The 27,874-nt window shown below is 37.5% G+C and overlaps 1 protein-coding gene and 1 long non-coding RNA gene across 3 annotated transcripts; one reads left to right on the top strand and one right to left on the bottom strand.

The window, feature by feature from the left end:
• Positions 1-465: 465 nt before the first annotated feature.
• On the bottom strand, positions 466-5,614 carry LOC310637455. Its single transcript, XR_014491927.1, has 3 exons — positions 5,158-5,614; positions 4,241-4,372; positions 466-3,974 (listed from the first exon to the last, which is right to left on the bottom strand). It is a non-coding gene; the product is annotated as an uncharacterized lncRNA (long non-coding RNA).
• A 283-nt stretch (positions 5,615-5,897) lies between these two features.
• On the top strand, positions 5,898-27,413 carry YWHAZ (tyrosine 3-monooxygenase/tryptophan 5-monooxygenase activation protein zeta). 2 transcript variants are annotated; one of them, XM_083357890.1, is made up of 6 exons: positions 5,898-6,134; positions 8,518-8,821; positions 18,230-18,353; positions 25,770-25,933; positions 26,018-26,113; positions 26,371-27,413. In XM_083357890.1, exons 2-6 carry the CDS (start codon positions 8,528-8,530, stop codon positions 26,428-26,430), a joined length of 738 nt encoding a protein of 245 aa, XP_083214016.1. In that variant the 5' UTR covers positions 5,898-6,134; positions 8,518-8,527; the 3' UTR covers positions 26,431-27,413. The 2 variants fall into 2 exon arrangements, with proteins under 2 accessions (XP_083214016.1, XP_083214017.1); XM_083357891.1 differs by lacking the exon at positions 5,898-6,134 and adding an exon at positions 7,361-7,697.
• The last annotated feature ends 461 nt before the right edge of the window (positions 27,414-27,874 follow it).

The following is a 27,874-nucleotide window of genomic DNA, read 5'->3' as shown; positions in this document are numbered from 1 at the left end:
TGTGTGTTCTACATTCAGGTTTCACACTCACTGTTACACAGAAATGCCTTATAAAGCACCAGATTTTATAAGGGCTGCGCAAGAGATGCTGCTTTCTGACAGCATCTAAAATGTGGTTTCCATTTTTGATGGGCAAAAGCTGGAAGACAGATGTAGGAGATGACTAGGCTGAGCCCGAGGAAGGGACCAAACATGTCATCAGTTACGAGTTCCCTTACGCCCACAAGAGATCCAAGTCCAGCCCACTGTGAATTCCTTATCTACCGCCAAATTGTAGTTCAGATTCTTGTAGAGACCTTAGGCTTACAATAAATCTTTATATCCACTTGAACAGCCTGATTTCCCTGCTTTCCTCTAGAGTTAAAGGTATAAAGCGTTATTTTCAACTTTATTTAGACAGAAGAATGGGTATGTTCATTGTCAATTTGTAAGCTACGGTAATGACCATATTTTGAAATCATTTTATTGAAATTTTAAAACAAATTAATAGATTAACAATAAGTAGTAACAATTGCAAATACAACTTATTTGGGGGGAATGGATCAATGTGATTAAGCTCTTTGTATTTCTATGGGACTTGAGTGTGCACAACAGTTATTTACAACCTTTGTCTTTTCTAATGTCTATTTGCATTACTTTGCTTTCCAATTCCTCCTTTTGCAAAAAAAGTTTATACTGTAGAGCAAGGGTCTACAGTATAAACTTTTTATACTGTACTGTTTATACTGCACTGGGCCATGGCATGCCAGCAACTGGTCTGCACAAACAAGCAAGGCGCCATCTGCAGGGTGCAGGCAGCACAAAACCACACCCCGTCTGGTCTGTGGAAAAACCTCTCTCCACGTAACCGGTCCCTGGTGTCCAAAAGGTTGGGGAACCTCTGCTGTAGAAAATTGTGTGGTCCTCATGAAACAAGCATGAGGTTACAAGAATTCAAAGCACTTACTAACAGATAGTCTTGGCATGCTGATGTCTATCAGGGCTTGAAAAATCAAAAACTACTGAACAACTGTTCAGCCTGGTGTCTTTAATGTTCAGGGCAAAATTTTAATGTCATTTTTTCAAAAAAAGTAAATGAAATAAATGTACTTGACTAACTTGTAACAAACAAGAAAAAGTGCTCACTGGCTAAGTGCATCAGAAGACTTTGGTAGCTTGAAGCAAACACTGAGAGTATTTGGTATAGTATGACCTCAGACCTGGAATGGAATATCCTGCTATCTTACATATGATGTCTCTGAAACTGTTCCCATACAAATGCATGAAGAACTGAGCCAACAAAATTCTTATGCAATTTAACTTCCTGGAAGTGTAGTAGTATGCCTGGAGTTATATTTAGTGAAATTACTGCCTGCATTAGTTTTTTTATCCATGTAAGTATACATATAGTTAACAAGCAGCTACTAACTAAAAGTTGTAATAGACTAATAAAATGAAGTATAAGACCATGATAAAGTGCAAAGTAATAGACTAGGTTTAACCTTTGGTATTTTCAAAAAAGCAGACAGGGAACATTTGCCCAAAATATATTCCTAGTTAGTCCAATTACAAAGTAGCTTGCTGTTTTCGTAATTCAAATTTCTATTATATGTACCTGATTTTCAGACAGTGGAAAGCAGAACTGTAAATTATCTAGATAGCAGTCAAGGTTTTTTTTCCATTTACTGACATGTAAGGGATCGTTATGGTCTCAGAGCTTGGTTGTTTTCTTGCAGATGTTTCATTACCCAAAACTAGGTAACTTCATCAGCACTAGTAGTGAGTGGAGCTTGCTCCCATTTTATAGTGGCATGCCCTATGAGCGTTGGTGAGAGTGTTCTCCTGGGTTCTTCGGTTGGGCTGTTTATTATTAGCTGGTTTGGCAATTCCTTGATTGGGATACTGTTTGCTTCTTGATTATTAGTCTGTTAATCTTGGCATTAATCTCTGGTCATCTGGGTGTTGATTAGACTAGAATAACTTTTGTTACTTTGAATGTACATAATCGGTATACATTAAAATGAAATTTCAATGCATTCAGCTCGTAAAGGGTCACCATCGATATATACTACATAAATATGACAAAAATACAGAATTATGCATATACCCACATATATTATATGACACAGAGAAACAAGTCTAGTTAGGGTTATGTACCGTATACATGTGTATGGCGAGAAAAACGAATCTTACGAGTTTACCAGATGGACTGCCATGTCATTCTGCATACTTCACAATATGATTGCTGGGAAGGAAGTGTTCTGGTCTCACTTTGGCATTGATTGTCTCTTTTGAATGGTAAGAAGAAATTGTTTATTCCTATGTGCCTGTTGATGGCTGATTTGTCAAGGTGCTATGCTTCCAGGAATTCTCTAGTGTTTTTGAGACTTGGCTTGGTCTAAGATGATCAGCTTACCAGTCGAAACTATGGTTTCATTATTTCTTTTGACTGCTAGTTGGTGTTCATGGATGGGCTCTGATAGTCTGCGCTCTGCTGGATCAAAATATCTCCTCACCAGAAATAAATACCCAGATGAGCAGAGATTAACACCAAGATTAGCATTAGACTAAGAATCAAAAAGCAAATAATGCTATCAAACAAGCTAACAGTAAACAGCCCAACCAAAGCCCAACTAGAGTAAACAGCCCAACCAACAGCCCAAGACTACCCCCACCAATACTGACAGGGCAAAACCCTAGAATATAAAATGAAAGCAAACCTTATTCTCCAATAGCACTGATTATTTATTTATTTATTTATTTATTTATTTATTTATTTATTTATGGGACTTATATGCCACCCTATCTCCCGAAGGACTCAGGGTGGCTAACAACAATAAAAACAATACAAAAGTTAAAAGAAATTAAATAAACAGCCCCAATAAATAAGTTAAACTAAACAATTAAAAATTAAAAAAAACATTTTAAAAAACCCTGTCATCAGTCCAGGTCAGCCTGATGAAAAAAGAAAGTTTTAAGGCCCCGGCGAAAGGACCGGCGATCCGGGGCCATCCGGAGCTCAAGGGGGAGTTGGTTCCACAGGGCTGGTGCTCCCACAGAGAAGGCCCTCCCCCTGGGGGTCGCCAGCCAACATTGTCTAGCCGACGGCACCCTGAGGAGGCCCTCTCTGTGTCAGCGCACTGGGCGATGGGAAGTCGTTCCCGGCAGCAGGCGGTCCTGCAAATATCCCGGGCCTAGGCCATGTTATGTTACATAGTTTGGGTAATGAAATGTCTGCAAGAAAAGAACCAAACTCAGAGAACACCAAGGACCCCTCATTTTAACCGAGATATAAATATTCTCTCTCAGCACTGACATTTAAGTAGAGCCACACCTAGATTCAGATAGCCACAAGATGGCAGTATATTAAAGTTTCCTGTGTATCTTTGTTTCCACCCAGTGGTCATCTATATTCATGCAGTCCAGGTATGACAACTCTACATTAAGATACAAACAAGAACATATGAGAAAAGATAATTTAAAGCAAATGTAACTTGAGAAAAGTAATTTCCTGAGGAAAAGGTCATACAGTAAGGGTGAAAAAATAACATATTTTCAAAACATCATTGACATTATCCAATGGAGATCAGTGACATATTTTGTAAATCAATAAATGGTGTTGGTTTTTGTAAGAACAACTATATTCCCTCAGTAATTTGTTAGGTGCTAAGGAAATGAAATAAGAAGGATTCTCTTTATATAAATGACATTCACACATTCAGAGAAGCTAAGGAAAATGCAAGATAGCCCAGATTTTAAAAATAATACAGTATTCAACATTTTTCAAATACCTTTACTTAAATAAAAGGGTTCTTTTTATAATTCTTGCATTTTCAATTCATTTTAAAAGCACATTCTTGATTAAATTCCTTTTCAGGGGCCCAAAAAAGGTACAAGGATTTCTTGTCCCTGATGAAGACATTTAACTGAATCATTTCAGACACTCTTTATGAAATACATCACATTCTTCTTTCCTTTTCTGTTTACAGCAACACCTGAATGAAAGAAAATAGGCCTAAGAACACTACACTTCTTGGGCAAATAAATAGCAAATAAGAGTGGTTCCAAAAACCTTTTAAGCAAGTATTATTTTAATACTATCTTCATGGAATAAGAAATACAATGCAGGCTTGAAAGTCCCCAAATCCCTCACACAATTTTTTGGCAATCTGTTAAATCAATATTTTTTACTTTTAAAATTTTGTCTAGGACTGAAATGGAAATCAAATATTGACATGTTTGAAAATTAAAATGGTCTTACTGTATTCAAAGTAGCTGGATGCCAGCTGAACTTAGAAATGCAAATGATTGTGAGGTTTCTTTCTACAAGATAGTTTTCACCAATCTGTTGGTCTTCAGGCATGTTGATTGCATTGGCTAGGAAATCTGGGAACTGAATTCCAACAAACATGAACTGAGTCAAGTTGAAGTACTTGCTGTACACAGTAAGAAGTATGAATACCTTCATAAATGCAAACAATCAAGCTTAATGACCACTTCAAACAACTATTCTGATATGTGTAGCAGCTTTTTTAGTGACAGCCCTTTATATGTGGTAGTTTTTAAATTCTTGGTTAACCTATGTCTTGCTTGCATACACTTTTTTGTCATCAAATGAAAGTTAGGGAATAACAAATATCTGCTTTCAAAGCTTTATGAGGTTTTTAATAGACCTTTCTCACAACAAGTGTACAAGAATCCATTAGGAAGCTGTAACATTAAAGCTACCATACTTTATTAAAACTAACAGTTTAATTTGTACTTCTGTCCATTTTTTCTTTTTTCATTTTGTTAAGATCTTTGCCATTTACAGGACTTCAACATTTTAAAATCCTCTGAAGTAATTTAACAAAAGATTGGTGCATCATACAATTTTTAATCATTTACATGGCAGCATGAAATAGTTTAGGTCTGGTGCCATGTAAATGTGGATTGCTTCTCAAATATACAGTGTTTTTATTTATGGAATTCAAAAGCATTACTTCCTTTCGTTTTCTATCACAAAAGTTAACACAAAATGCACTTTAGTAGTGTTAATAATTTCTTCAAAACACTAGAGTTTAAACCGGAACTTTAATATTCAGATACACATCGATAAACACCAAGCCCTTCGGAGCAAGTTCGTATACAACACATAATAAAAGACTGAAAAAAACAACTGAAAGCGGCCAAGGTCACCTTTTGTATTTGGTCACTATACTGTACTGGGATCGGTACATTTCCCAAGATGGCTCCACAGCTTAATTTAAAAAGTAAAACGGATCGCAGCGCTGGGCCTGAGCCTCCCGTTACGCCCGCACATTATTTTTTTCCGCCCTTTCAAACATGTAGCAAATAAAGCAAACCACTGAAAAAGGGACCTGAGAGAACTTCCTCTGTGGCCTTGAATGACTGAGACTTGGCTCAAGGCCTCCAAGACTGGAAACCCGGGGGAAAAAAGAGTCGAGCGATGACCGCGCGCGCGTCTGAGGGAAGGAGGCGTCGGGCGTTTCTGTCGCCTCCGGGCGCGAGGGTCCACTTTGCCTCCACTATTAAAATATTAGGACCGGGCAAAGCCGGTAATGTAAGAGATTAAGGGCCCGAAAAAGACAGAGCAGAGCCCCACCGCCCTTCTCCGCCCGCTCAGGAGCCGACCTGCCGGCTGCGCTGGGAAGAGGCGCGGCCCTCTCGCATGCGCGTGCGAACACGCTCTGCGGTAGACGGGGGGGGGCGGGGGTGAGAAGCTAGAGCGCGCGGACGCGCGTACCCCGCCGTCGGGACAGGGTAACAGCAGGGTTAAGGCGTGGCCGATACGCCGCGCGAAGGAGCGCGCGCTGGCGGCGGTTAGATTAGAGCAGTCATCGCCTCGGCAGGAACGAGAAGCGAAGGGACAGAAAACCGCGGGGTGGGTCAGAGGAGAGAGAGAGAGAAAGAGAGAGAGAGAGCGAGAGAGAGATGGAAAGTGTAGGCGCAGGCGCGTGCCCGCGCGCGGTTGCCATGGTGTCGTTTGACGTCATGGCTCTGTGTTGCCCGTGCGTTGCGACGCGGTGATTGGCGGAGACCCTGTGTGTGGCGCTGAGAGAGCGAGAGTGAGGCTGCAGCGGAGCGAGCTCCGATAGAGGCACAGTCGGCGCCGGTCCCCCCGCCTAGAGACTCTGGTACCCTCAACCTCGCAGGTAACGGCCTACAGGGCGCTCTTGGGCGTCCCGCCTCGTGGATCGCCCTCCTTTCTTGCTGCGGAACCGTAGGCGGGGCAGCAGGACCGGCTGAGTGGGCACGGGAGACCGCAAGGGAGGAAAGGGGAAGACGGAGGGCTAGGCGGTGGCTCGCCGGCCCCGTTCTTCCTGGGGCAGAAGGGCGGCGGCTACCGGCCCTCCGCCGGGCTGACTCGTCCGAGCGGCCTGCTGGGGGAGAGCCATTCATTCTCCGGCGGCGGAAGCCTCCTCTCCTTCAGCCCTCGCACAGGTGCGGCCGGCCCCACCTGCCTTGGCAGCCTCCCCTTGTGGGGAGCGGGAGGAAGTAGCGCGGCTTTGGGAGGGAGCCCCTCTGCCCGGAGCTAGGCGGTGGCAGGTGAAGCCGCGGGGCGGTGCCCCTTTCTCCACGCATCCGGAGCGCTGGGGTTATTACCGCGTTGGAGCGAGCGGGCGGGCGGGGGGTGGGGTGGGGGTCGGCGTCGGGAAGCCTTCGCATGAGGCGGGCAGGGGGAAGGAGCTGCGGCCCCCGTCCGCTCCCTCCCTCCCTCCCCTTAGCCCGCCCGGCTTCCCCTTTCTTCCCCCGTGCCGGGCGGGAGGCGGGTGTCGAGCAACCTCTCCATGAGGGCGGCGGAAGGCGTAAAATGGGGAGTGCCCTGTGAGGGCGCCATGTTGGGGAGTCGGGTGGCTTCTCCATTCCTCCCCGCATCTCTTTCCTCGGAAGGCGGGGGGGGGGGCGGCCTTCTCCTTCCCGGCCTGGAGTGACTGAGTGCGGGGTGGCTTCTAGGGTGTGGCCTCCCGCGGGGAGAGGCGCATCCAAGCGGGGCGATCCGCGGCTCGTCGCCGCATAAAAGATCCGCGGGGCCGCCGCGAAAGGAGCAGCCGCCGCCGCCTCCTCCTCCTCCTCCTCCTCTCTGGGCGGGGGAGAAGGAGCGCCGGAGGAAGGCGGTGGGCTGGAGCAGCTCCTCGCGGCGGTAGCAGAGGCCCCCTCGGGGCGGGACGGCGCCGCAGGGCAGAGCAGGAGCGGGGCAGGAAGGCAGGTGGGCGGGCGTGTCCGCTCGTCCTCCCGCTGTGAGGCGCCGCCTGGGCTTCCCCTTTTCTTCGCTTTGCAGGGGCGGAGATGCTGCATCTCCCTCCCGGCGCGGGGCGGAGGTGAGGGGGAATTAACGTGCACAGAAGTGGGCTGGGCTCTGACACGAATCCGCCATGACAAAGAGCCCAGACAAGGCGCTTCACGTCTTGAGAGCCGGGCGGGCGGTTGCCGCGCAGGGAGGAGCGACCAAAGTCTGGCCTGGCGTATCTTGTCCTCTTCCTCCTCCTCCTCGCCCACATCTCGGTCGGATTCGTTTTTGTGCGCCGTAGCCTCGCCGTTCGCTCTCCTTCCCAGCTGTGCCAATGCAGCAACGTACCCGCGGCCACATGAGCAGCACCATTTTATACAGTCGGGTCGCAGCGTCTGCCCGACGGGGAATTGGTCCGTTTCTTTTTTTCCCCCGCAACTTCTTCCCTTTCGCTTAAAAAGCAGAAGTACGCGATCGTCCTTTGCAAGTGAGGCACGGAGCCGCTTACGTTTAAAATATTGTTTTCCCGTTTTAGAATTCTCTAGCGTTAAATTTTATTGTAGATCAGAAAACGCAGAAGTAATCCTTCTTTGAAATACTAAGATTGTGATAAGATTACAATCAAAAAGTTTTCCCCCCCCAACCCGAGCAGTGTAGATTGTAGCACTTCCGTCTTCATGCTAGGAAATTTAAATAGAACTGAGTTTTGTCCAGTGTAAAAGCGATGTATTACAATGTTAACATGTATTTTAGAATCTCTTTGATTTAGCTATATAGTAGTTACATTTAATGCTTTTAGATTTAATGATAAATAATCAAAATTTTCTTAGTTGTGTATAAGGAAGTAAGAGTGTAAAGAAGCTGATACTATCTAACTTGAGTTTCATTTGAAAAAGAATTGACTTTCACAAGACCTTGTCCAATGAAATTCTTAACATTGCAAACTTCCAAAATGGTTGTCTCAAAATAGCAAAAAGAGTCAGGATCATCTAGGGATAGAAGGCTGAAGCTTCCAAGGGAATGCTTTGCATTCCTTGTCTGGAGATCTTATAAAATTATTTCTATAGTTTTACTGAATAGAAAATAAATACATTTTCTTCCTATTGTGACAAAATTATAGGAACTCAGTTTGCAATCCTATACTCATTTTGGACTAAAGATAATCATATTCAGTTGCATGTGTTTTTCATGCATACAAGATTGGAGCCTAAACAATTTGTCCATGCCCTTGCTAAGAGACAAACTCAATGCCAAATACTTTTGTTTGGTAGATATTTGATAATATTTTGATATTTTTCATTCTGTAGAGAAATCAGCATGGATAAAAACGAGCTGGTGCAGAAGGCCAAACTGGCTGAGCAGGCTGAGAGATATGATGATATGGCAGCCTGCATGAAGTCTGTGACTGAGCAAGGAGCAGAATTATCCAATGAGGAGAGGAATCTTCTCTCTGTCGCTTACAAAAATGTTGTAGGAGCAAGAAGGTCATCTTGGAGAGTTGTCTCAAGTATTGAACAAAAGACAGAAGGTGCTGAGAAAAAGCAGCAAATGGCTCGAGAATACAGAGAGAAAATTGAGACTGAACTAAGGGACATCTGTAATGATGTGTTGGTAAGAATTCATTTTAATTTTTTTCTTAACATTTTAGAGTGGATAAACTTGTTTAAGCAAACTCCATGTTTTAATGTGTTTTTTAAAATCTCATCTGTTGTACAGCCATATTTAGAAAATCAGAATAATTTTCTTTTTTCTAAAATCTTATACCTGGAAATTAGCATGTTGTTTAGATATTGCAATAACATGTTAAGTCTTGCTGACAGTGTCAGTGTTCAAATAATTTACAATTCACTAAAGGTAAATGGAAAGTATGTTTGATCATAGTACTTTGGAAAAGTAAAATATTTCAATCTTACCTATTATCTGTGTAACTTAGAGGTTATATGCTTTGTATGAGAAGTTGTAATTTTCACTACAGAAATCAGGTCCCTCCCTAAATAAGATGATGTAATGTTAGCAATGACTCACCCCTATAGAGCACTTTTAAAGAATAAGTTCCAAGCAAGTTTTCTGTAACTGCACCATTGGACTTTAAACGTGATTGTATGAATTTAAAAAATCTAGCAATACCATATATGCTTAAGTTTTATTTTTTGATGAACCAGCAATTTCTTCTAGTAGCTTTTGTGTTAAAATATTTGACATTGGGTTTATATTATTTTGGATATATTTCAGTAAGAATTGTCCTTTAATGTATTGAATCAATCATTTTATCATAGTTAACGTGCATCTTAATATATTGCTTAGGTATGTCCAAAAGCCATATTTGAAGTATATTAATTTGAAGGTCATTCATTTACCTTGGCTTTTCTCCATATAAAGCCTTAAGGAAATAAGAGTGATAATCACAGGAGAGGTAGAACGTATATGAAATAACATCTTAGCCAGTTAATCTCCAAGTAAATTTTATTTTGGTATAGTAAAAAATACATTTTCCTTTTTCAAAACACTGCTTATTGCAGTACAACCTTTAAAGCTATGCAGATGATTTTGTATCTATTAGCTTATATAAATCTGAATATTTAAAATACTTTTCTGCTATAATATAAAGCTGTATTCTCAGTTTTCATCAGATGTCAAAATTGGTTCACCCAGATTATTACAACACTTCAACTGATGGCAAACCTTAGAATTTCTAGTTATAAATTAGGGAAGGAAACTGTTGAGTTGGATAATTTGAATTGGTGTAAACTATGTTGAAAAATTCCTTTTTTGTAAAACATCAGCTAAGTATTAAATTTACTGGGCCTTGTAACTTTTTGAAATCTCATTTTATAAATATGACCCAGTGGATATGACTAATATGATTTAGGGTCTTTCAGTGATTATTTATTCCTGGGAGGAACAATTTTTATGTGTAATTTTTCTGTGTATGTGAAATTGGGGCATTTTTATTGTTATATGAATAGTAAGCAGAATTATTATATCAAGAGTTTGAAAAGAAGTGGATGTAGCTTCTAGATCTTTAGTAAAAAAAGTCTCTCCAGTCAAGATTTTTTGTTTTGTATTTGTTAAAAGGAATGTTAATTAATATTTTGCTTCCTAAAGGATGAGTAGTTGTTTCCCTTTTCCACTTGAGCATCCCTTTTGGGATTGAAAAGTGGAGAAAAATTCCCATTCTTCTAGCATTGTCCCTAAAGTATAAATTACTTTCTCTCTCAAAATTGAATGACTTTATTCTGGCATGTAAGCTGTGGTTGAAATTATAGAATTACCTTCTGTATACTATGTTTTGTCCATTTTTGCATCCCAGATTGTAAACTAATTTTTTTAGAATCACTTATGTAAATATGAAATAGGCTGGGGAAAATATTTTATGGTTCATCCCTTATTTTATATGGATATTCTTTTCAATGGGATCACTCTTAGGGATGATGATGTAGAGAGTATCATGGAAACCAGGGAGATTAAAATCACCATGCATGAATTGAACATAATTCCAGATTCCTCTTTTATTTCACAGGCTATGTTGCTACACTTATGTCAGTTCCCACAATTACAATTGGTGAAGAATTATGGGGTTTAGGAATCCATATTTTATGCTTACTAATGTTGTGATGAAGAGTCCTAGCCTCACCTTCAAGATTGGAGCTCAGGAATAGAGATTATCCTCAACCTTACGAAAAGTTAATATCCCTATTCCAGCCCTAAACAGCATGAGATTGCTGAATTTTAATATGATAGCGTTGGAAAATACTCCATTCACCCCAACTCTCCCCTGAATTAAGGGATCACAAAGGAGGGATGTTTTTATTTTTATTTTTTAGTGTTGGAAAATACTGTATAGTATATGTTGGTGATGTAGCACAAGCTATTGGTAGACACCTGAAAACAACATTGACATTGAATCTTGCTCAATTATTTGTAACTCAATTTGTCTTTTTCTGACCTCATCTTACTAACCATTTTGCCTATCTGGAAGCCCCTTAGTTCAAGTAAAATACATAGGTCTGAGCTGAAAGGAAGGTTAGGATCCTGGTGACCACAAATTTTGCCTTGATTAAGTTTAGGCAAGTACGTTAGCTTCCAATCAATAATTCCATACAGTTCCAACATAGCTGTAATACTTCTTGGCACAGAGAAGAATAATTAAGCCTGAATGATCTGCCTCTTGTCAGTGATGTAATTGACATTGTGATTTCAGAGCAAATTTCATGAATTTCTGGTCATATTTTTATAAAATGCTAAACAATACTGTGAAGAGTTTTGACTTGATTGAATGTATTTAATTGCACTTGGCATATTTAGTTTTGGGAACGGTTAGAAACCAGGGATTAGCCTGAAGCCTTTTAGGTGCTTTGACTTCAATTTCTATCATCCTGGTAGCACAATCAATCATAAATATAATACAGAAAAGGTTCTGTTGAAATTTACTGTTTTAAAGCCTGCATCTGTTAAATAAATAGCAAGACTTATCTTAAAACACTGATCATACAATTCTTTGGCTGGATATTGTCAATCTTTTATATTTTCTTTTCCTCTTCCCCTTTTACAGCATGTAGTTTTTAACATTGCTTGATGAAAGACATCTGAAAATTATAAAAACAGCTATAATTTTGACCATTTGTGGTTAATGCTAATAGTTACTGATTGTGGATTTTAGAAATTTTTAAATAAAAGCATTTTTAATATTTTAGTAGATGGATAGAAAGTCCATTTTATATCTTGTGAAACTTGCGGAATCATTGAGAGCTTATGTGTGTGTTAAAATTTGAGGCACCTTGTTTTTAAGCCTGGAATTATTAGGCAATTTCATTGAAATGACTTCATTTACATTTTTTCCAAGCATTTAGATCCAGATTTCAAAATGACAGCCTAGCTCTGTTAATTAAACTATATCAGATAACATCTAAAAAAAAAGATAAAATTGTATGAACTATCTCTGTTCACATTACCATTGGTTAGTTTCTTTCCTTTATACAGAGAGCAAAAATTCTAAAATGTTGCAAATAAGCTTGTGAGGTTGTCAGAATGAAGTAATTGTCAGAAATCAACTAGGTTTTTCAATCCATTATCTTATTTTATTAAACTATAGTTTCTACATACTATTCATAATGGCACCAAAGATTGACAAGTCTACATTACAGCATCCATATAATATTGAATCATGGTTTGTTTGAAGTGAATTCCAAATGAAAAACTCTTAACTGATAAACAAAAAGGATGTTTCTGCCACAGGTTTTTATTACATGTAGTGGTGATTTCATTTTTAGTAAGTATAAATAAATGAAAGGTGGAAGAAATATTCCAATTGAATAACTGTATAGAATTTGCTAATTCGTAAATATGTTTTTCATGTAGTATCAATGGTGAAGCATTGCTATGACCTAGAAAATAATATTTTTAATTGTAATAGGATCAGCAAGTCAGGGTGGCAGTTGACTTGCTGATCTATTGTAAGGATAACTTTAGCATCATAAAAAACTGGATCCTTACACTGGAATGAATTTCCTCCCAAAGGTAAAACACAGCCTTAAAAGTATAATTTGTAGGATGAAGGATAAGCTTTGACTTCAAGAACTGATTCTGTGAAGAAAACATTTCAGAAGTCTAGAAACCTCAGTAATCTGCAAGTGCACATGGAGATTCCTTCCTCTTTCCAGTTTCATTGAGTTGGAGATCAATAGTGCTAAGGCTTAGGAAGTTGCAAGATGTCACACTCTTAAAACAAATGTATTTGTCAGAATGAACATATTTCAGAACACTTAAGATTTCCTTTGCTAAAGTTAACATACTCTTTCTAATTTTCTGTCAGAAGTCAGTAATTCTAATTGTTTAGGTGTAACTCCTCCAGAATACTCTAATGGAATAAAAGTGAAGAATTCATCTAAATAATATAAAGATTACAATTGGCTTGATGTAGTTAGACCAGTATTGGGGGAGGGAAGGGGGAACTGTTCACTTTTACTTATGGCTGCATTCCTCTTAGTGAGTCACAATTGTTTGGGTTAAGTGAAATATTTCATCAAAATGGAAGTAGAACATTAATAGTGCAATTCATCATTAGTATAATTACTGAAATCCCAGTTGATTTTAATGCTCATTATCAGCATCTGCATATGAGAAACTGAATACTAAAAATTGGTTTCTTCCTTCATCATAATAGGCCAGCAAAGAATCTTAAATAGAAGGTTAATTTACTGGAACAAAGTATTTTGCCATCTGCAATTTATTTATCTGAGGGGGGAAAAATCTAAACTTGCAATATAATTATATAATGGGTCAACTTAGTAGTGGTAGGAACTCAATTCTGAATAAAATCTCAAATGTGAAACTATATATAATATATATAGTTCTCCTCCTTCAGGAGAAGGGCGGTATATAAATCAAATAAATAAATAAATAAATAAACATATCACACATTTTTAATTATTTGATATCGTATTTAAAACTGAATTATCTAACATATGTTACATATACTTTTTGTTTCTGATTTATATAAACAAGAAACTATCAATATTGTAACTATAGAAATTTCTAGATACTATGTGTGGTTCTGAAGTACTATGCATCTCTGCCTACATATTCTGCCTTCTATGGCTTGGTTTGGTTTTTGAGAAAATAGTGAGATTTCAGGAAAAAAACATGAATGGTGACAGCAAACATTTCAGCCAGAGTTGTTGCATTTGGGGGTTTGATGAATACATGGACAAAGTTGCCAGCTTGTACTAGTTATAACACTATATATAGTAAGGTGCTAAAAGTAAAAAAAAACGCTACACTATCATTAAGAATATATTCTTAATTGTTCAAGAATTTTTAACATGCCAGGAGTTTGGACATAGCGGAAAACCAATCTATTAGCTGCTGATAATGTGCCATTTCATGATTTATCTGTGTAGCTATAGTGACCATATAATAGTTGAAAAGTAAAGTAATATGCTGTGTGCCAACTTTTGGGAAAGGTATGGAAACAGAATTATTGAGAGAAGAGCATATTATAGCAATAAGAAAGAAATTCTTCACTGCATGAAAATATAGTATGTTGGCATTAGAAAATACAAGATTCCGAAACATGTTAATGTTGCCAACATCAAAGAGAATAGTAGAGAGAAAATTCTTGAACTTCAGTCACAAATTTCATGGCTTATTTGCAATTGTGAATTATATCCGCTCCCTATCTTTTACTTTATTTGTAAGAAAGTGGCCCATCAGCTGAATCTCTTTTAAAACCACACGTATTTTTTTACAATAGCATCAAGCTGCAAGAAGTGCTGTTCACTAACAGTGTTTATGTATGAGTTGATCAATGTCCATTACAATTTCATGGGTTTTGATCTGCAGCTAGAAAGTGCATAGAGTTGCTTTTATAAATACAGGCGACAGAACGTGGTGTCCAGAAGTAAGCTTAGCTCTATCAATATCCATGCTAGCTGTTTCTTCTCTTTCAGATACATAGACCAGATTCTAATAACACTTATTTCACACATGCTTCCTTTTTAAAAACTGATACAAGCAGAACTGACTCCTTAATGTCAAGCTGCTGAATAAAGCTTGTTTTTCGTCTGGTGTCAGATGATATGTTATAAAGCTTCAGCTGAAACTTATTAATAGAATTAATAAGTCCTATTAAATTCAGTCTTTATAAAAACAAAATGTGATATTGCTTTCAAATTATTCTCTCTGACTAGAAATGCTAGTCAGTTTAACTTAAATAACTTTCTTCTCTTAAACATTACAATTATTGGGCTTTTTTTTTAAAAAAATGCTAGCCTATTAGGGCTGCAAGATGATTGCAGAATAGAGATTTCTCTTCCCTGCCAGTGTCTTCATTTTTGTACAGAAGATGAGTAGAAAGCAACATCTATTCTTTACCAGTCCTATTCTTTGTATGAAAGTTCTGGTTATTTATCTTTAAATTTGCACTTTCCAGAACTTTTATTTACTTTATAAAGGTCTGGTTGCTTTTTTCCAGCTTATTATTTCAAAGTAAGGCGCCAAAATGATCTCATGTGGAGTTCAATTTCTGTTTTCTTTTTAAAGTAACTACTGATCATGTGCCATCAGATTACTGTTGACTCTGTTTACACATAACAAATCTGTTCCTAACCTGGTCTTTCAATGGTAACTAACTGTATCTACCTTGCTCCTAGTCAATCTTTCTTTTTCCTTTCATCTTTCCCAGCATTAGAATCTTTTCCAGAGACTTAAGTCTTCGCATACTTTGTCCAAAGTAGGAAAATTTGAGCCTAGTCATTTGTGGCTTGAGTGAGAACTTTGGGTTGATTTGTTCAAACATCCATTTGTTTTATTTTCTTGGCTGTTCACAGTATTTTCAGAAGTCTTTCCCAATACCAAAGTTCATAAACATCAATATTCTTCCTAATTTGCTTATTCAAAGTTCAATTTCTGCTTCCACAAAGTGTACCTTTGCTTACACTAATCTGCTATTTCCAAGTAGACCCATCATGGCAGCTGAATATCTTTTCCAAGACCTTCATTGCTGCTCTACCAAGTGCTATGTTGGTGTACTTTTTGTTTGGGTTTTGTTGTTGTTGTTGTTCATTTTGTTTTGTTTTACTGTTTATGGTTGATCCTGAAAGGCAGAAGCTATCCACCACTTCAGTATCTTTATTGTCAATTCTGAGGCTTGGTGTACCTGATGTTGTTATTTGGTCTTCGTATTTAATTTTAGCCCCATGTTTTTAATTGTACTATTTAATTTTTCTTACTAGAGTTTGCAGATCCTTTGCATTTTCAGCTCTCAAGAGAAATATCATCTGTATAGTCAGGTTATTAATGTTTCTTCCTCCAGTTTAAAAACAAATTCAACATCTTCCAAACTACCTTCCCTTAATATATATTCAGCAGATAGTTAAAAAAAAACAAAGGGAGACTATCAGCTCTACCTTACTCCTTCAACAACCTAGAGTCATCCTATTTCTCCATGTTCTGGCTAGATTTCAGAAGAGAACAATAGGATATTCTGGGATTCCCATTTTTCTAGCACATTCTGCAGCTTGATATACGTCACAGAATCAAATATCTTTCTATAATCAATAAAGCACAGTGTCAATACAATACATTTTTTTTATTCTTTGCTTTTCTCAATTATCCAGTGTGCATCAGCAATAATACGTTGTGTTCCTTGGCTTTTGCTAAAGCCAACTTGAACATCTGGCATTTCTTTTTCTACTCTAGGCTCTGAACTGCAATGGATGATCCTAAGCATTATTTGGCTAGCATGTAATATTAAGTATATTGTGCAATAGTTCACATTATATTAAGTCTCTTTTTTTTGTATTGGAATGCAGATTGACCTCTTCCTATCTCTTGATCATTATATCATTTTTCTGATTTGCTAGCACAATTTGGATAAAATCTTTACTGAGGCTCCTTCTGTTGCAATATTTTTGTGAGTATACCCTGCAAACTGTTTGGAACCTTTTGCAACAGCTATTAAGAGTAACTTCCCAGTTTTGGTGGATATCCAGTATATCAATTAAAATTATATTTAATTATACCCTAATTTTTACAACTTGTAGTTCAGTGACATTCTTTTGGAAGTACAGTATGATGTTAATCTGTTGTTGGTATTGAAACATGTTTTTTTTTAAAAATTCATTACTTTGTTGCTGACCAGGATTAATGTAAAATTTCTTCTGTTTTAATGCTAAACATCTGGAGGAATGCATAATAGCTTGTTTATTATTGTTTAAGGAAAAATCTATATATAGTAGTTTTGGTATATGTTGATTTGATCCAGTTTGGCCTAGTAGTTAAGGCACCAAGCTAGAAAGTGAAGGACTGTGAGTTTAAGTCCCACCTTAGCCATGACAGCCAGCTGGATGATGTGGCCAGTCAAACACTCTTTTGCAGCCCAACCCACCTCCCTCTGTTGTTGTGGGAAAAATAGTAAGTTGTGTTGGATATGTTCACAACCTTGACTTATATGTAAAAATAAGGCAGAAACAGTTGGTCTATTATTATTATGACACGGAGTTGTAATAACTATTAAATTGGGAGACTTTTCATCAATATATTTGTTACTATTGTATTTTTTAATCTTAATTTATTGATACATAACCCTACGGTGGCCACATGGGAGCTCGTTTTTCTGCTAGAATATCTCTGTATGGGGTAATAGTTAAATAACTTGCTCATATAAGCAGACCAAATTGCAGGTTTAGCAGCCAGAGATCTGTTTCTCTAGTTGAATTCAGCATTAGCCTTAGGTTGAAATCATTATTAGAAAAACTGAGCAGGTTCATTTTCATATAGTTTATTTTGCTAATGGAATCGATAAGAGGGTTGCTTGTTTGTTTATTTGATTTTTTTTACCTCACAGTTGTTATTTCATAAGTTACTCAAGGTGGGAAACGTGAAATGATGTATCCAAACAATACATGCATGCATGCAGCTTGTTGCATTTTATTTTACGATATTATAAGCTATCCTAAAACCTCTGAATAAATACTTGCATATAAAGTTTCTAAAATAAGAGTACTAACTGGCTTATTTGGATGTTTTAAAAGTTATAAAAATCCATCTAAATATGGAGAACAGTAAGCAGTTGAAATCATTAAAAGTAGTTATTCATTTTGAAGATATCTTTATTGCTGAAAGATTAGCAACACTTAAATGCTTTGTATAAACATCAGTCAGTTACTTTATGCCTTATTAGAACAGTGAGATGCTACAGACATAGAGCTATTGAATCTTCTAGTTACTATTTACTTTCTATAACTTTCAAAAGCAAATGGAGCCAAATTTAATTTGATTCTATTTTATTTGGAGCCAAATATGCTAAACATCAATATGCATATTCAGATGAGCTAATTTTAAAAAGACTAGACATTTTAAGTTTATTTCTAACATTACTACAGTATATAAATACAGTAGTTTGATTTCTGTAGCACTAATAAAAAACTTTTTAATAAGAGTTTAGCCATTTGTAATAGTTGATAACATATTAAAAGTTCTCTGTATGTAAACCCTTCTATTTTTTTTACTTAATTGCAGTCTCTGTTGGAAAAGTTTTTGATTCCTAATGCTTCCCAAGCAGAAAGCAAAGTTTTCTATTTGAAAATGAAAGGGGACTACTATCGTTATTTGGCTGAGGTTGCTGCTGGTGATGACAAGAAAGGTACAGTGTGTTATATTTTTTTACATTGCATTTTCATAGATTCATCTTTAATAGAATAATAGCTGTGGGTGAGGCGGTTGATAAAAGTCAGTAAAGGAAATATTTTAAACATTTTCAGCAATGGCAACATATACCTGAATTTTGCAGCAATGGAATGTTGCTTTATGGTAATATTCTCCAAACTGGTTTCCTGGAGACATATTGGAATACAATTCCCAGCACATGAAAGTGAGGGTACCAGTTGCTTCAAGGATACAGATTTAAACATGTTCTTGTTGATTTATGAATACATACAGTTAATTGTTGCAAGGCGATATATTTAGGCAACATTTTCATTGTCCTCTCTAACTGAACTATGTTTATACATGAACAAAAGATATATATTGTTTTCCAGTATGTGTTCTTTAAGGTACATTTCATAAAATGATATAATAGCAGGACTTTGGCACCTGAATGAAAATAGATACCATTTAATTTTTTTAAAAAGTTATCAATATTTTATTAAAATTATGGCAACTGCTGATTATATCTGAAATTCAGATGTCAGGTATGAATATACATTAAGCTGGAATGGGTACAGGTATGGGTTGTTTCTTTTGACTTGAGATGTGTTCACTAAGAACTTGAGAAGATCAATCAAATGTGATCAGGACAATTTTGTCAGTGAGAAAATGTGGCTGATTTCTAATCCAGAATTTTTGAAGTGGGATAGCAAGATAAAGGAAGAATGAAGACTTAATGATCAGAAAGGAGAGGGGAAAGATGACAGACAGAAGCCAGAGAAAACTGTGTCAGTTCAGAGACATTGTGATAGAAGCCAGTTGCAAATAGAGCTGGTGAAAAAATTAAAATAGAGATAGAAAATTCTTTTCTGCTTTCCTCTTCAATTATTTCAGAAGGTAAAATTTTCTGATCTTATGGTTGCTTGAAATTGGGGTGAAGTGGTAGGAGTTGGAAGATATTTGGAAGAAATATACTGTCAAGACCATTTCTTCTTCTAAATGAGAAAGGTATAAATCTAGAAGAAAATGTTGAAAAGAAGGATTTGTTTTGCAAATAGAGCTGAAACTAAAGTGCAGAACTGAGCAACTTTAAGGGAGACTGAAAATGGGACAGCCACCTCTTCAGTAGTATTTCTAAAAAGAGAAGGAAAGGGATATGTCAGACGTTCAGATCTGGAGAATCAATACTTTTTCAAAGCTCTATTCCAGGGTGTTTAATAGTCTTGCTTAGCCACTGAGGGTATTATTTTTGCTTAAAATCAAGTACAAGGTGGTATCTTCATTGTGATCATTAATTCTGAAAAAATTACCAAATATAATGATTTGGATTTAAAGCTCAAAAGGTTTTCATATGATTGGGGGCATACTTTTACTAATCACATGATATTCCTTAAACAAAATATTCCTTTTTCCAGGGTGACATGGTTATCCTATGAGAGAAGATACGTTTGGTTTAAACAGTGGAAGTTAACTCTTTTTGCCTTCAAATACAAAGTGTTGCACAGACCTAAGAAACACTGTGCTATTTGTTTCTGGAACATTATTCCCTCCTCCCCCACCCCCGGGATGTTCCATTTCTTCTGCACAACAGGCCAATCCAAGCATCTTATATATATATATATATATATATATATATATATATATATATATATATATATATATATATATATATATATATATATATATATATATATATATATATATATATAAATAATCATCCCAATATGCTTGGATCAACCCATTCCGAAGGAGAAAATGGAACATTCAGGAAATGAATTTCTCCATTTTACATATTCTTTTTTTTTTTATTGAAAAGTTTTACAATACAATTTTCCATTAAAAACCCCCATCCCCCTCCACCCTCCCCTCCCTACCTCCCCCCTACCTCTTCCCTCCCCCCTTACCTCCCCCCTTCCCCCCTCCCTCTTCCCTCCCCTACCTCCCCCCCACCCCCCTCCCCCCCCCGGACTTCCCAGAGCTAAATACAAGGTATATATATATAAAAGCAATCATAAGCAACCATATACTAACAACCATAAATTCTAAAATCCATCACTCTCTAACTTATATAAGAACAAACAAAACTTAACATTATTAAATATATATAAAAAAAATAGGAAAAGAAAAGAAAAAACACGAAAGAAGACTTATTCGAATGCTAGATAAAACTTCTTAACCCTATACTTATTCTGGATAAACTCAATCCACTTTCTCCATTCCATAATATAACGTTCTTGCGAGTGATCTTTCAAATAAGCCGATATCTTCGCCATCTCTGCCAGGTCGGAAACCTTTAAAGTCCATTCTTCTATGGTCGGCAGCTCCTCATTTTACATATTCTTAATAAATACAAAATGCATAAGCAACGCCTCCCCAAAGATTTGTCTCTTTTTGCTCATCTTTTTGAACAAAAGGCTAAGAAGAAGCTGCTAGTTTAAGCTGGAATTTGGAAATAGGATTATCTGCATCATATACTAGGCAAATTATTGGTGATTCATAGCATTCTTGCTCCCTTATATCTTGTAGACTGTGGATGCAGTGCAACTCCCAGCTGAATGAATAAACTTCTTTAGAAAGGGGAAAAAATGGATTTTTGAGGGAGGCAGGGCACAAATCTATAAATACTACCCCTGCTTTCATCTTCTGTTCATACTGGGCAATAAAAACTTTTATTTCCTAGTTCCTGCCACTGCAAACTATTATTGTCTTCATGTGCTGCCAATTAGACATGATGGAGTGTGTATCTGTATGTAACTACGTGTATCTCTCTCAGAAGGAGAGACAGAAATTATAGACAGATCTGATTCTGCTCTTGTCACAAGAAATAATTACCTAAATTTTAAACCATCCTTTCTGGTCAAACTGATTCTATGGTTTGTTCAATTGCTGAATTACTATAATATGTCTCTTCATAACTTTAAACATTGATTTGGGATATTTAATGGATGGCTATTCTATCAGAAAACTTTACAGGTAGTCCTCAACTTACAGCCATTCATTTAGTCACTTTTTGAAGTTACAGCACCACTGAAGAAAAGTGACTTATGGCCGTTCTTCACACTTACAACAATTGCAGCATCTCCCTTGGCATGCAACAAACCTGAGCAAATACAGGTCATTTTCCAAAGCCATTGTAATTTTGAACCATTGTTAAATGAATGGCCATAGTCCTTGCTTAAGTACAGTAACTGGAACCGGAATGTACAAGGCTAAGCAATGCAGCCATAAAGCACGACATCATGTTAGGCAAGGACCTCATGTCACTGTGACTTCCTACCAGCTTCCAAGAAGCAAAGTCGGACATCCACCACAAAGTTACAAATAGTGGGCAGCTTTCAAGCAGGTTGATGGTTGGATGGGCAGTGGCTGCCATGGCACAATCATGGCCAGCAGGGAATGGCTCCTGTGAAGTGTAAGAGTGTGCACAAGGGATCTCATGCTCCATAGCTGGGTTCCTTAAGAAAAATGGATGGGAGTGATTTGTGACCTTCCCTGCCAGCTTCCTCATTGACTTTTCTTGTGGAAAGCCAGCAGGGAATGTTGCAAAGGGCAGTCACATGACTGCATGATACTGCAGCTGTCATAAGTGTTGGCCAGTTGCCAAGCACCCCCAATAATGATCACATGAACGCAGAGATACTGGGATGGATGAAACCTTGAAGTTATTTAGGTTGTGTCGTGTGATTAGATTTCTTATGCACAGCATCGTCTAATGTGTGTTCACCAAATTTTTTGTAAAAAAAGTGAACCAAATAATTGTGCAAATGAGTAGTATTTATTGATAAATACATAGGCAATTAGAGCTTCCTGAGATAATTGCCTCAGAGCTTATGGGAGGAGAGACCAAAATCTGTTCCTCAGGGATGGAAATACAGCTTTCAGAAAGCAAAGTTTTTATTAAGATTTCTTCTTTCAGATCACGGGAAAAAAAGAGCAAAAAGAACTAATGGCTATTGGAGCCTGCTGTATCACTATAGTGTATCTGTAATACCTTCCGGTTGTGTCCTAAATACTGATAGAGCGAATAACAGTATAGAGGGATAAATCTCCTTAGTACAAATACTGGCCAAATCACCAGCTTTTACTGAATTACATCATCGGAGATTTTGAGAGCTACATGACAAATGGCGAGGTAATGATGACATGATGTGATGAATGTAGCCGATCTTGTTGCATGACTAGACTGCAGGATCTTGTAGATGCAGAAGAAGGCAAGCCCAAGTAAGAGTGGTTATGTAACCAGTACTGGGGGGGGGGACTCTATATGAGATTTGCATGTAGAGAGCAGAGGTCTCTTAATTCTTCTGGACCAGTGACCACAGGTAGAATGTTGAGAGCACTATCAAAAAGTTTGCCACAAAGTAACCAGTCACTGTAACCTCAACTTTTGTTTGTTTGTTATCTGGGCCGAGGGGTGCACCTTGAAACAAAGCGTGTTTATTTTAAAATAATACTTCTGATAGAACTGACTGGAATTTCTGATGCTTTGTGTTTCTGTGGCTATCCAGAAAGGAAGTAACTGCTCCTGTGTTTAAAAAAATGCTAGGAGCTGTATAGCAGATGGCTCCTATGTCCTAGAGAAGCCCCAGCCCAGTTACACACACATTGTACTCCACACATGCCTGATGGGCAAGAAAGAGGTTTTCCTGTTGAAAATCTACCTATAAGGATCCAAGTGCTGATGGTGAATGCATTAAAACAATACAGGTAGTTCTTGACTTATGACCAGTCACTTAATGACTGTTCAAAGTTATGGCGGCTTTGAAAAGGTGCTTTAGGATCCATAAAGTATTTCTGGAACTTCATAAAATATTGTGGTTTCTTTCCCTCCCCCCCCCCCCCCCGGTGATCAAGTGATCGTGATCTGAGTGCTTGGCAGCCTATTCACGCTTATAACTGGTTGCTGAGTTCCCTGCGATCATGTGATTGTCATTTGTAATCTTTTCTGCCAGATTCACCAGAAAGTCATGCTACTGCTTGCCAAAGGATTTCCCCTCTGCACGTGTGTGTGTGTGTGTGTGTGTGTGTGTGTGTGTGTGTGTGTGTGTGGTAGGGGGGAATCTTCATCAGGCTGCAGAAATGAAGCTTGTATCTCTCTGATTCCCACTCATCTTTCCAGCCCAAGGCATGAGTTCCCTTCCAAATGGAGGGAAAAGGAACTTGTGTACCAGGCTGGAAGATGATGTGGGGATCTTCACAATACCCACCTTGTTTCTCTACTGCACAGAGAGGAGCTGCGTGCCCTCCAACACACAACTTTTTCACTCCTTCCACTTAACAACCACAGCTGGGAGAATTGGGATTGCCATATTGAGCAAAGCAATCATGCTTTGCTCAGTAACCAAAATTCCAGTCCCAATTGTGGTCGTAAGTTGAGAACTACCTGATTCGATGTTCTCAGTTCATTAAGGAGTATTCAGATTAATAGCACAGGTATAACTGTACCCCTCACACAGGATTATTGAGTAACAAAGAATGTGAAGATAATACATGGTTTCCTCAAGTTGTACAGTAAGCATGAAAGAATTAAGACCATTTGAATTGCTTCCTACCAATTTCTTTTGCTTCTAGAGATGGAGAGTTAACAAATGTTAACTTGGGCAATCGGTTACAACAGGTTTGGAGAATCATGAAATTTCAGTTTCTGCAAAATGTGTCAGTTAACAGTACTGTAGTGGAATCATATGGTGTCTTAAACATAATTCAAATGGTTGTTTTTTCAATTTTAAATATTTAGGATCTGATTGTATGAACAAGTACTCATTTCTGTACAAATATGACTAAGCCCTAAAATCCATGATGCCTATCTATCTTCTATTCAGGAAAAGGCTTTCTTCTACTGTGCTCTCGGGTTATAGAATGCAAGGCAAGTTTTCCTTGGGTGCAACTTGACACAATAATAACATGAAAATATAGTTGCTCCTTGTTGTGAGTAGCAAACCATTTATTCTGGGTATTAATAAGATAGTTATCCCAAATATGCTTTACACTACATACGTTTGACTATCAGAATTTGCCAGCATAAAATACAGTTCTTAATCATTTGCTGCCTATTTAGAACAAGGCCTTTATTGTTGTATTTTTTTGCTGGCTGGGAATTGTAATCCAACAGTCTGAAGGGCATCAAGCTCAGGAAGGCTGAAGTAAGTTGTGCCTGTCATTGTTTTAAAAATAGATGTTCTGATCTAGATCATTCATTCCATCATTCCATACTGGTTGTGCCACAAGGTCATTTTTTAAAATTAGTATAATTAGCCTCTATAGCATCTGCCTCTTCTGCACTAGAACACTTTTTATCTAATAAATGTTGCTGTATTAAAACTGCAAGACTTAAATCTTGTCACAAAACTCCTTAACTCTTGGCCCAAGACTTGCAGCAGGTAGTTCAGAGCTGCAAGCAACTCCTTTGCCCTTTGTAGCCCTTTCCCCACTGATTAGGATTGCATAAAGTTTCAGCATCATTTATATTTTGAAGGGAGAAACAGATGAAGGTAATAGTCCCACCTTAAGCATGAAAGCCAGCTGGGTGGCTTTGAGCCAGTCACTTCCTCAGCCCCTCACAAGTTGCGAGAAAAATAGGAGGAGGAAGGATTATTGGGAATGTTCACCAGCTTGAGTTATATATGGGGGGAAAGGCAGGATAAAAATATAAAACAAAAATTGTTTGATCCCAAAATATTACAATTTTAAAAAGGCTCTTGTAGCCCCCTACCCACATATGATGTGATGTATTCCATCTAGATGCCTGCCCTTGGATTTCAAAAGACTGCCCAAGCATAAACAGGCCAGTAAGCAAAATTAAATAAACTATTTGCTAACCAGTTTTACCCTTTTTAAAACTTGGACTTTTTTTTTCTTTGTGTGTTGTTTTAAAATTAAATTTTGTTTTAAAATTACCGTATTTTCTAGAACCAATGGAACCAAGGTTTCTATATTTAGATTTAATATATCACTTGAAAAGTACTATTGGAAAAGTACTATTGCTGTGATGGTAAGAACCATCTTGGTATAAGCAAGAAATAGGTAGAGCAAGATTCTTGGTATTCTTTAGCCTAAATACTATTACTTTTGACAGCATTTTCAGATAGTTGAGTAGCTGGTAGCTTTTTTGGCACACAAAAAAACTATAGAAGTAACAAACTTGTGAAAGTCACATTTTTGGTTTTTTTTTTTTAAGATTTTAATCTGAAAATGTAGGTAAATTAATTTCATCTAGATTACATAAATTTAACAATATAAAAATTCCAAGAAGTAGCGTACTTCTGTAAATATACTTCTTTTACTTCTGTAAAAAAGAATCACTTTCTGAAACTAAATTATCTTGTATGTGTAGGTGATGAATAAATTTAATCGATGCTTGTGCTTTTGAACTCCAAATAAAATTGCTAGTGTGATGTTTACTCTGTTTTTTCAGGGATAGTGGAGCAGTCGCAACAAGCATACCAAGAAGCTTTTGAAATCAGCAAAAAAGAGATGCAACCAACACATCCTATCAGATTAGGACTGGCTTTAAATTTCTCCGTGTTCTATTATGAGATCCTGAATTCACCGGAAAAAGCTTGTTCCCTTGCGAAGACTGTGAGTTGATAATCTAACTATTGCGTTGCATTTAGTATTTTAAACAGGATTTCCATGTACAAATGTACTTTTTTTTAACCATAGGCTTTTGATGAAGCCATTGCTGAACTTGATACGTTAAGTGAAGAGTCATATAAAGACAGCACACTAATAATGCAGTTACTGAGAGACAATTTGACAGTAAGTATTTAGACATTTTAAATACTTTATACAAGTAAGAATAAGGAGATTAATGCTAAGTTATCAAATAGGCATTGCTAATAAAAACTGAAGTCTAATTGGTAAAAATTTGTGGCCTGGATTTATTTTACTTAGTTGTTTTAACTCTTGAGTCTCTTTTCTTAAAAGCATAGCTTTCTAGGAGATAATCCTGCTGAATGCTTTGTATGACTAAAATGTTAAACAGTAACACATGTCTGCATTTTTTTTTAAAACAGTTGTGGACATCAGATACCCAAGGAGATGAAGCTGAAGCAGGAGAAGGAGGGGAGAATTAACCAGCCTTCCAATTTTTGTCTGCCTCATTCAAAAATTTACACAGTAGACCATTTGTCATCCATGCTGTCCCACAAATAGTTTTTGTTTACGATTTATGACAGGTTTATGTTACTTCTATTTGGATTTCTATATTTCCCATGTGGTTTATGTTTAATATTAGGGGAATAGAGCCAGTTAACATTTGGGGAACTTTTGTTTCATCCAAGGTGGCCAATATAGGGATGTGGAATTTTTATAAAAGTTTTACATGTTTGGCATAGTACTCTTGGTACTTTGTGGCTTCCCACAAAAGCCAATGTTAAACAACTTCCTATGTTGAGCAATGAAAAAGTGCTTGCATATTGGTCTTCACAGTGGTTAAAAAAAAGGGATGATGGTTGCAACCACATAGGTGTAGTGAATGTGGGTACTTCAACGTTGGAACGCACAGCAAAGAAAAATTAATGTCCCATGGATATTACATGTCAATCATGTGAATCTGTGGAATCTACAGTCCAAGAATACATCTTCGATTAAAGCTGAAAGATGTTCCTTAAAGTGGCTTGCTAACCAAATGAACTTTCTCTAGAGAAGGGCAGAAACGGTTCACATTCCATTACTTGTAAAGTTACCTGCTGTTGCTTTCATTATTTTTGCTACACAATTTATTTGTATTTAAATGGTTTAGGCAACCTAAGAACAAATGTACAAGTAAAGATGCAGTAAAAAATGAAATGCTTGATATCCATAATTACACTGTATATCGAGCACAGCAGTAAAACAAACCCATGTATTTAACTTTTTTAGGGTTTTGCTTTTGTGATTTTTTTTGATACTTTGCCTAACATGCATGTGCTGTAAAAATAGTTAACAGGGAAATAACTTGAGATGATGGCTAGCTTTGTTTAATGTCTCCTGAAAATTTTCATGAACAATCTAAACATAACTGTTAAGAACATGTGTATTAAGTTGATGTAAGTGGAATAAAAGTTTTATGAATGGACTTTTCAACTATTTTCTCAGTAGCTTTCCTGTACATCTCAACTTCTGTTGAAGAGATCTTCCATTGTACTGTCTGCAGGGCCAGATTGGGCTAATTCTGAAGCTGTCTTTATTTAGAATCTGAAAAATTGAAACATAATCTTCCATATTTTTGTGAGGCTGCTCTGCCTGGAAACTACCAAAGAAACTTCAGAGTGAAATATTAGGTGGTAGTTAATATATGTAAAGCCTACAAAATTGCAGCTACTGAATTCAGTCCCTAATTATTAAAATATGTTTTTGTAACAATCTTAACATGTTTAGTAAATCATACTTTGGCCACCTAATGGGAAGGAAGGACTCACTGGAGAAGAGCCTAATGCTGGGAAAGATTGAGGGCAAGAGAAGAAGGGGACGACAGAGAATGAGGTGGCTGGATGGAGTCACTGAAGCAGTAGGCGTGAGCTTAAATGGACTCCAGAA

The sequence above is a fragment of the Vipera ursinii genome, assembly GCF_947247035.1.
Source record: "Vipera ursinii genome assembly, chromosome: 3".
Taxonomy (NCBI): domain Eukaryota; kingdom Metazoa; phylum Chordata; class Lepidosauria; order Squamata; family Viperidae; genus Vipera; species Vipera ursinii.
The sequence above is the reverse complement of the archived record's forward strand: the minus strand, read 5'-3'. Positions and strand labels throughout refer to the sequence as shown.

Coding starts and splice junctions, on each gene's coding strand:
- YWHAZ (XM_083357890.1), top strand. CDS start 8,528: ATGGATAAAAACGAGCTGGTGCAGAAGGCCAAACTGGCTGAGCAGGCT. Junction 8,822..18,229: donor ACATCTGTAATGATGTGTTG/GTAAGAATTCAT, acceptor ACTTAATTGCAG/TCTCTGTTGGAAAAGTTTTT. Junction 25,934..26,017: donor CTTGTTCCCTTGCGAAGACT/GTGAGTTGATAA, acceptor TTTTAACCATAG/GCTTTTGATGAAGCCATTGC.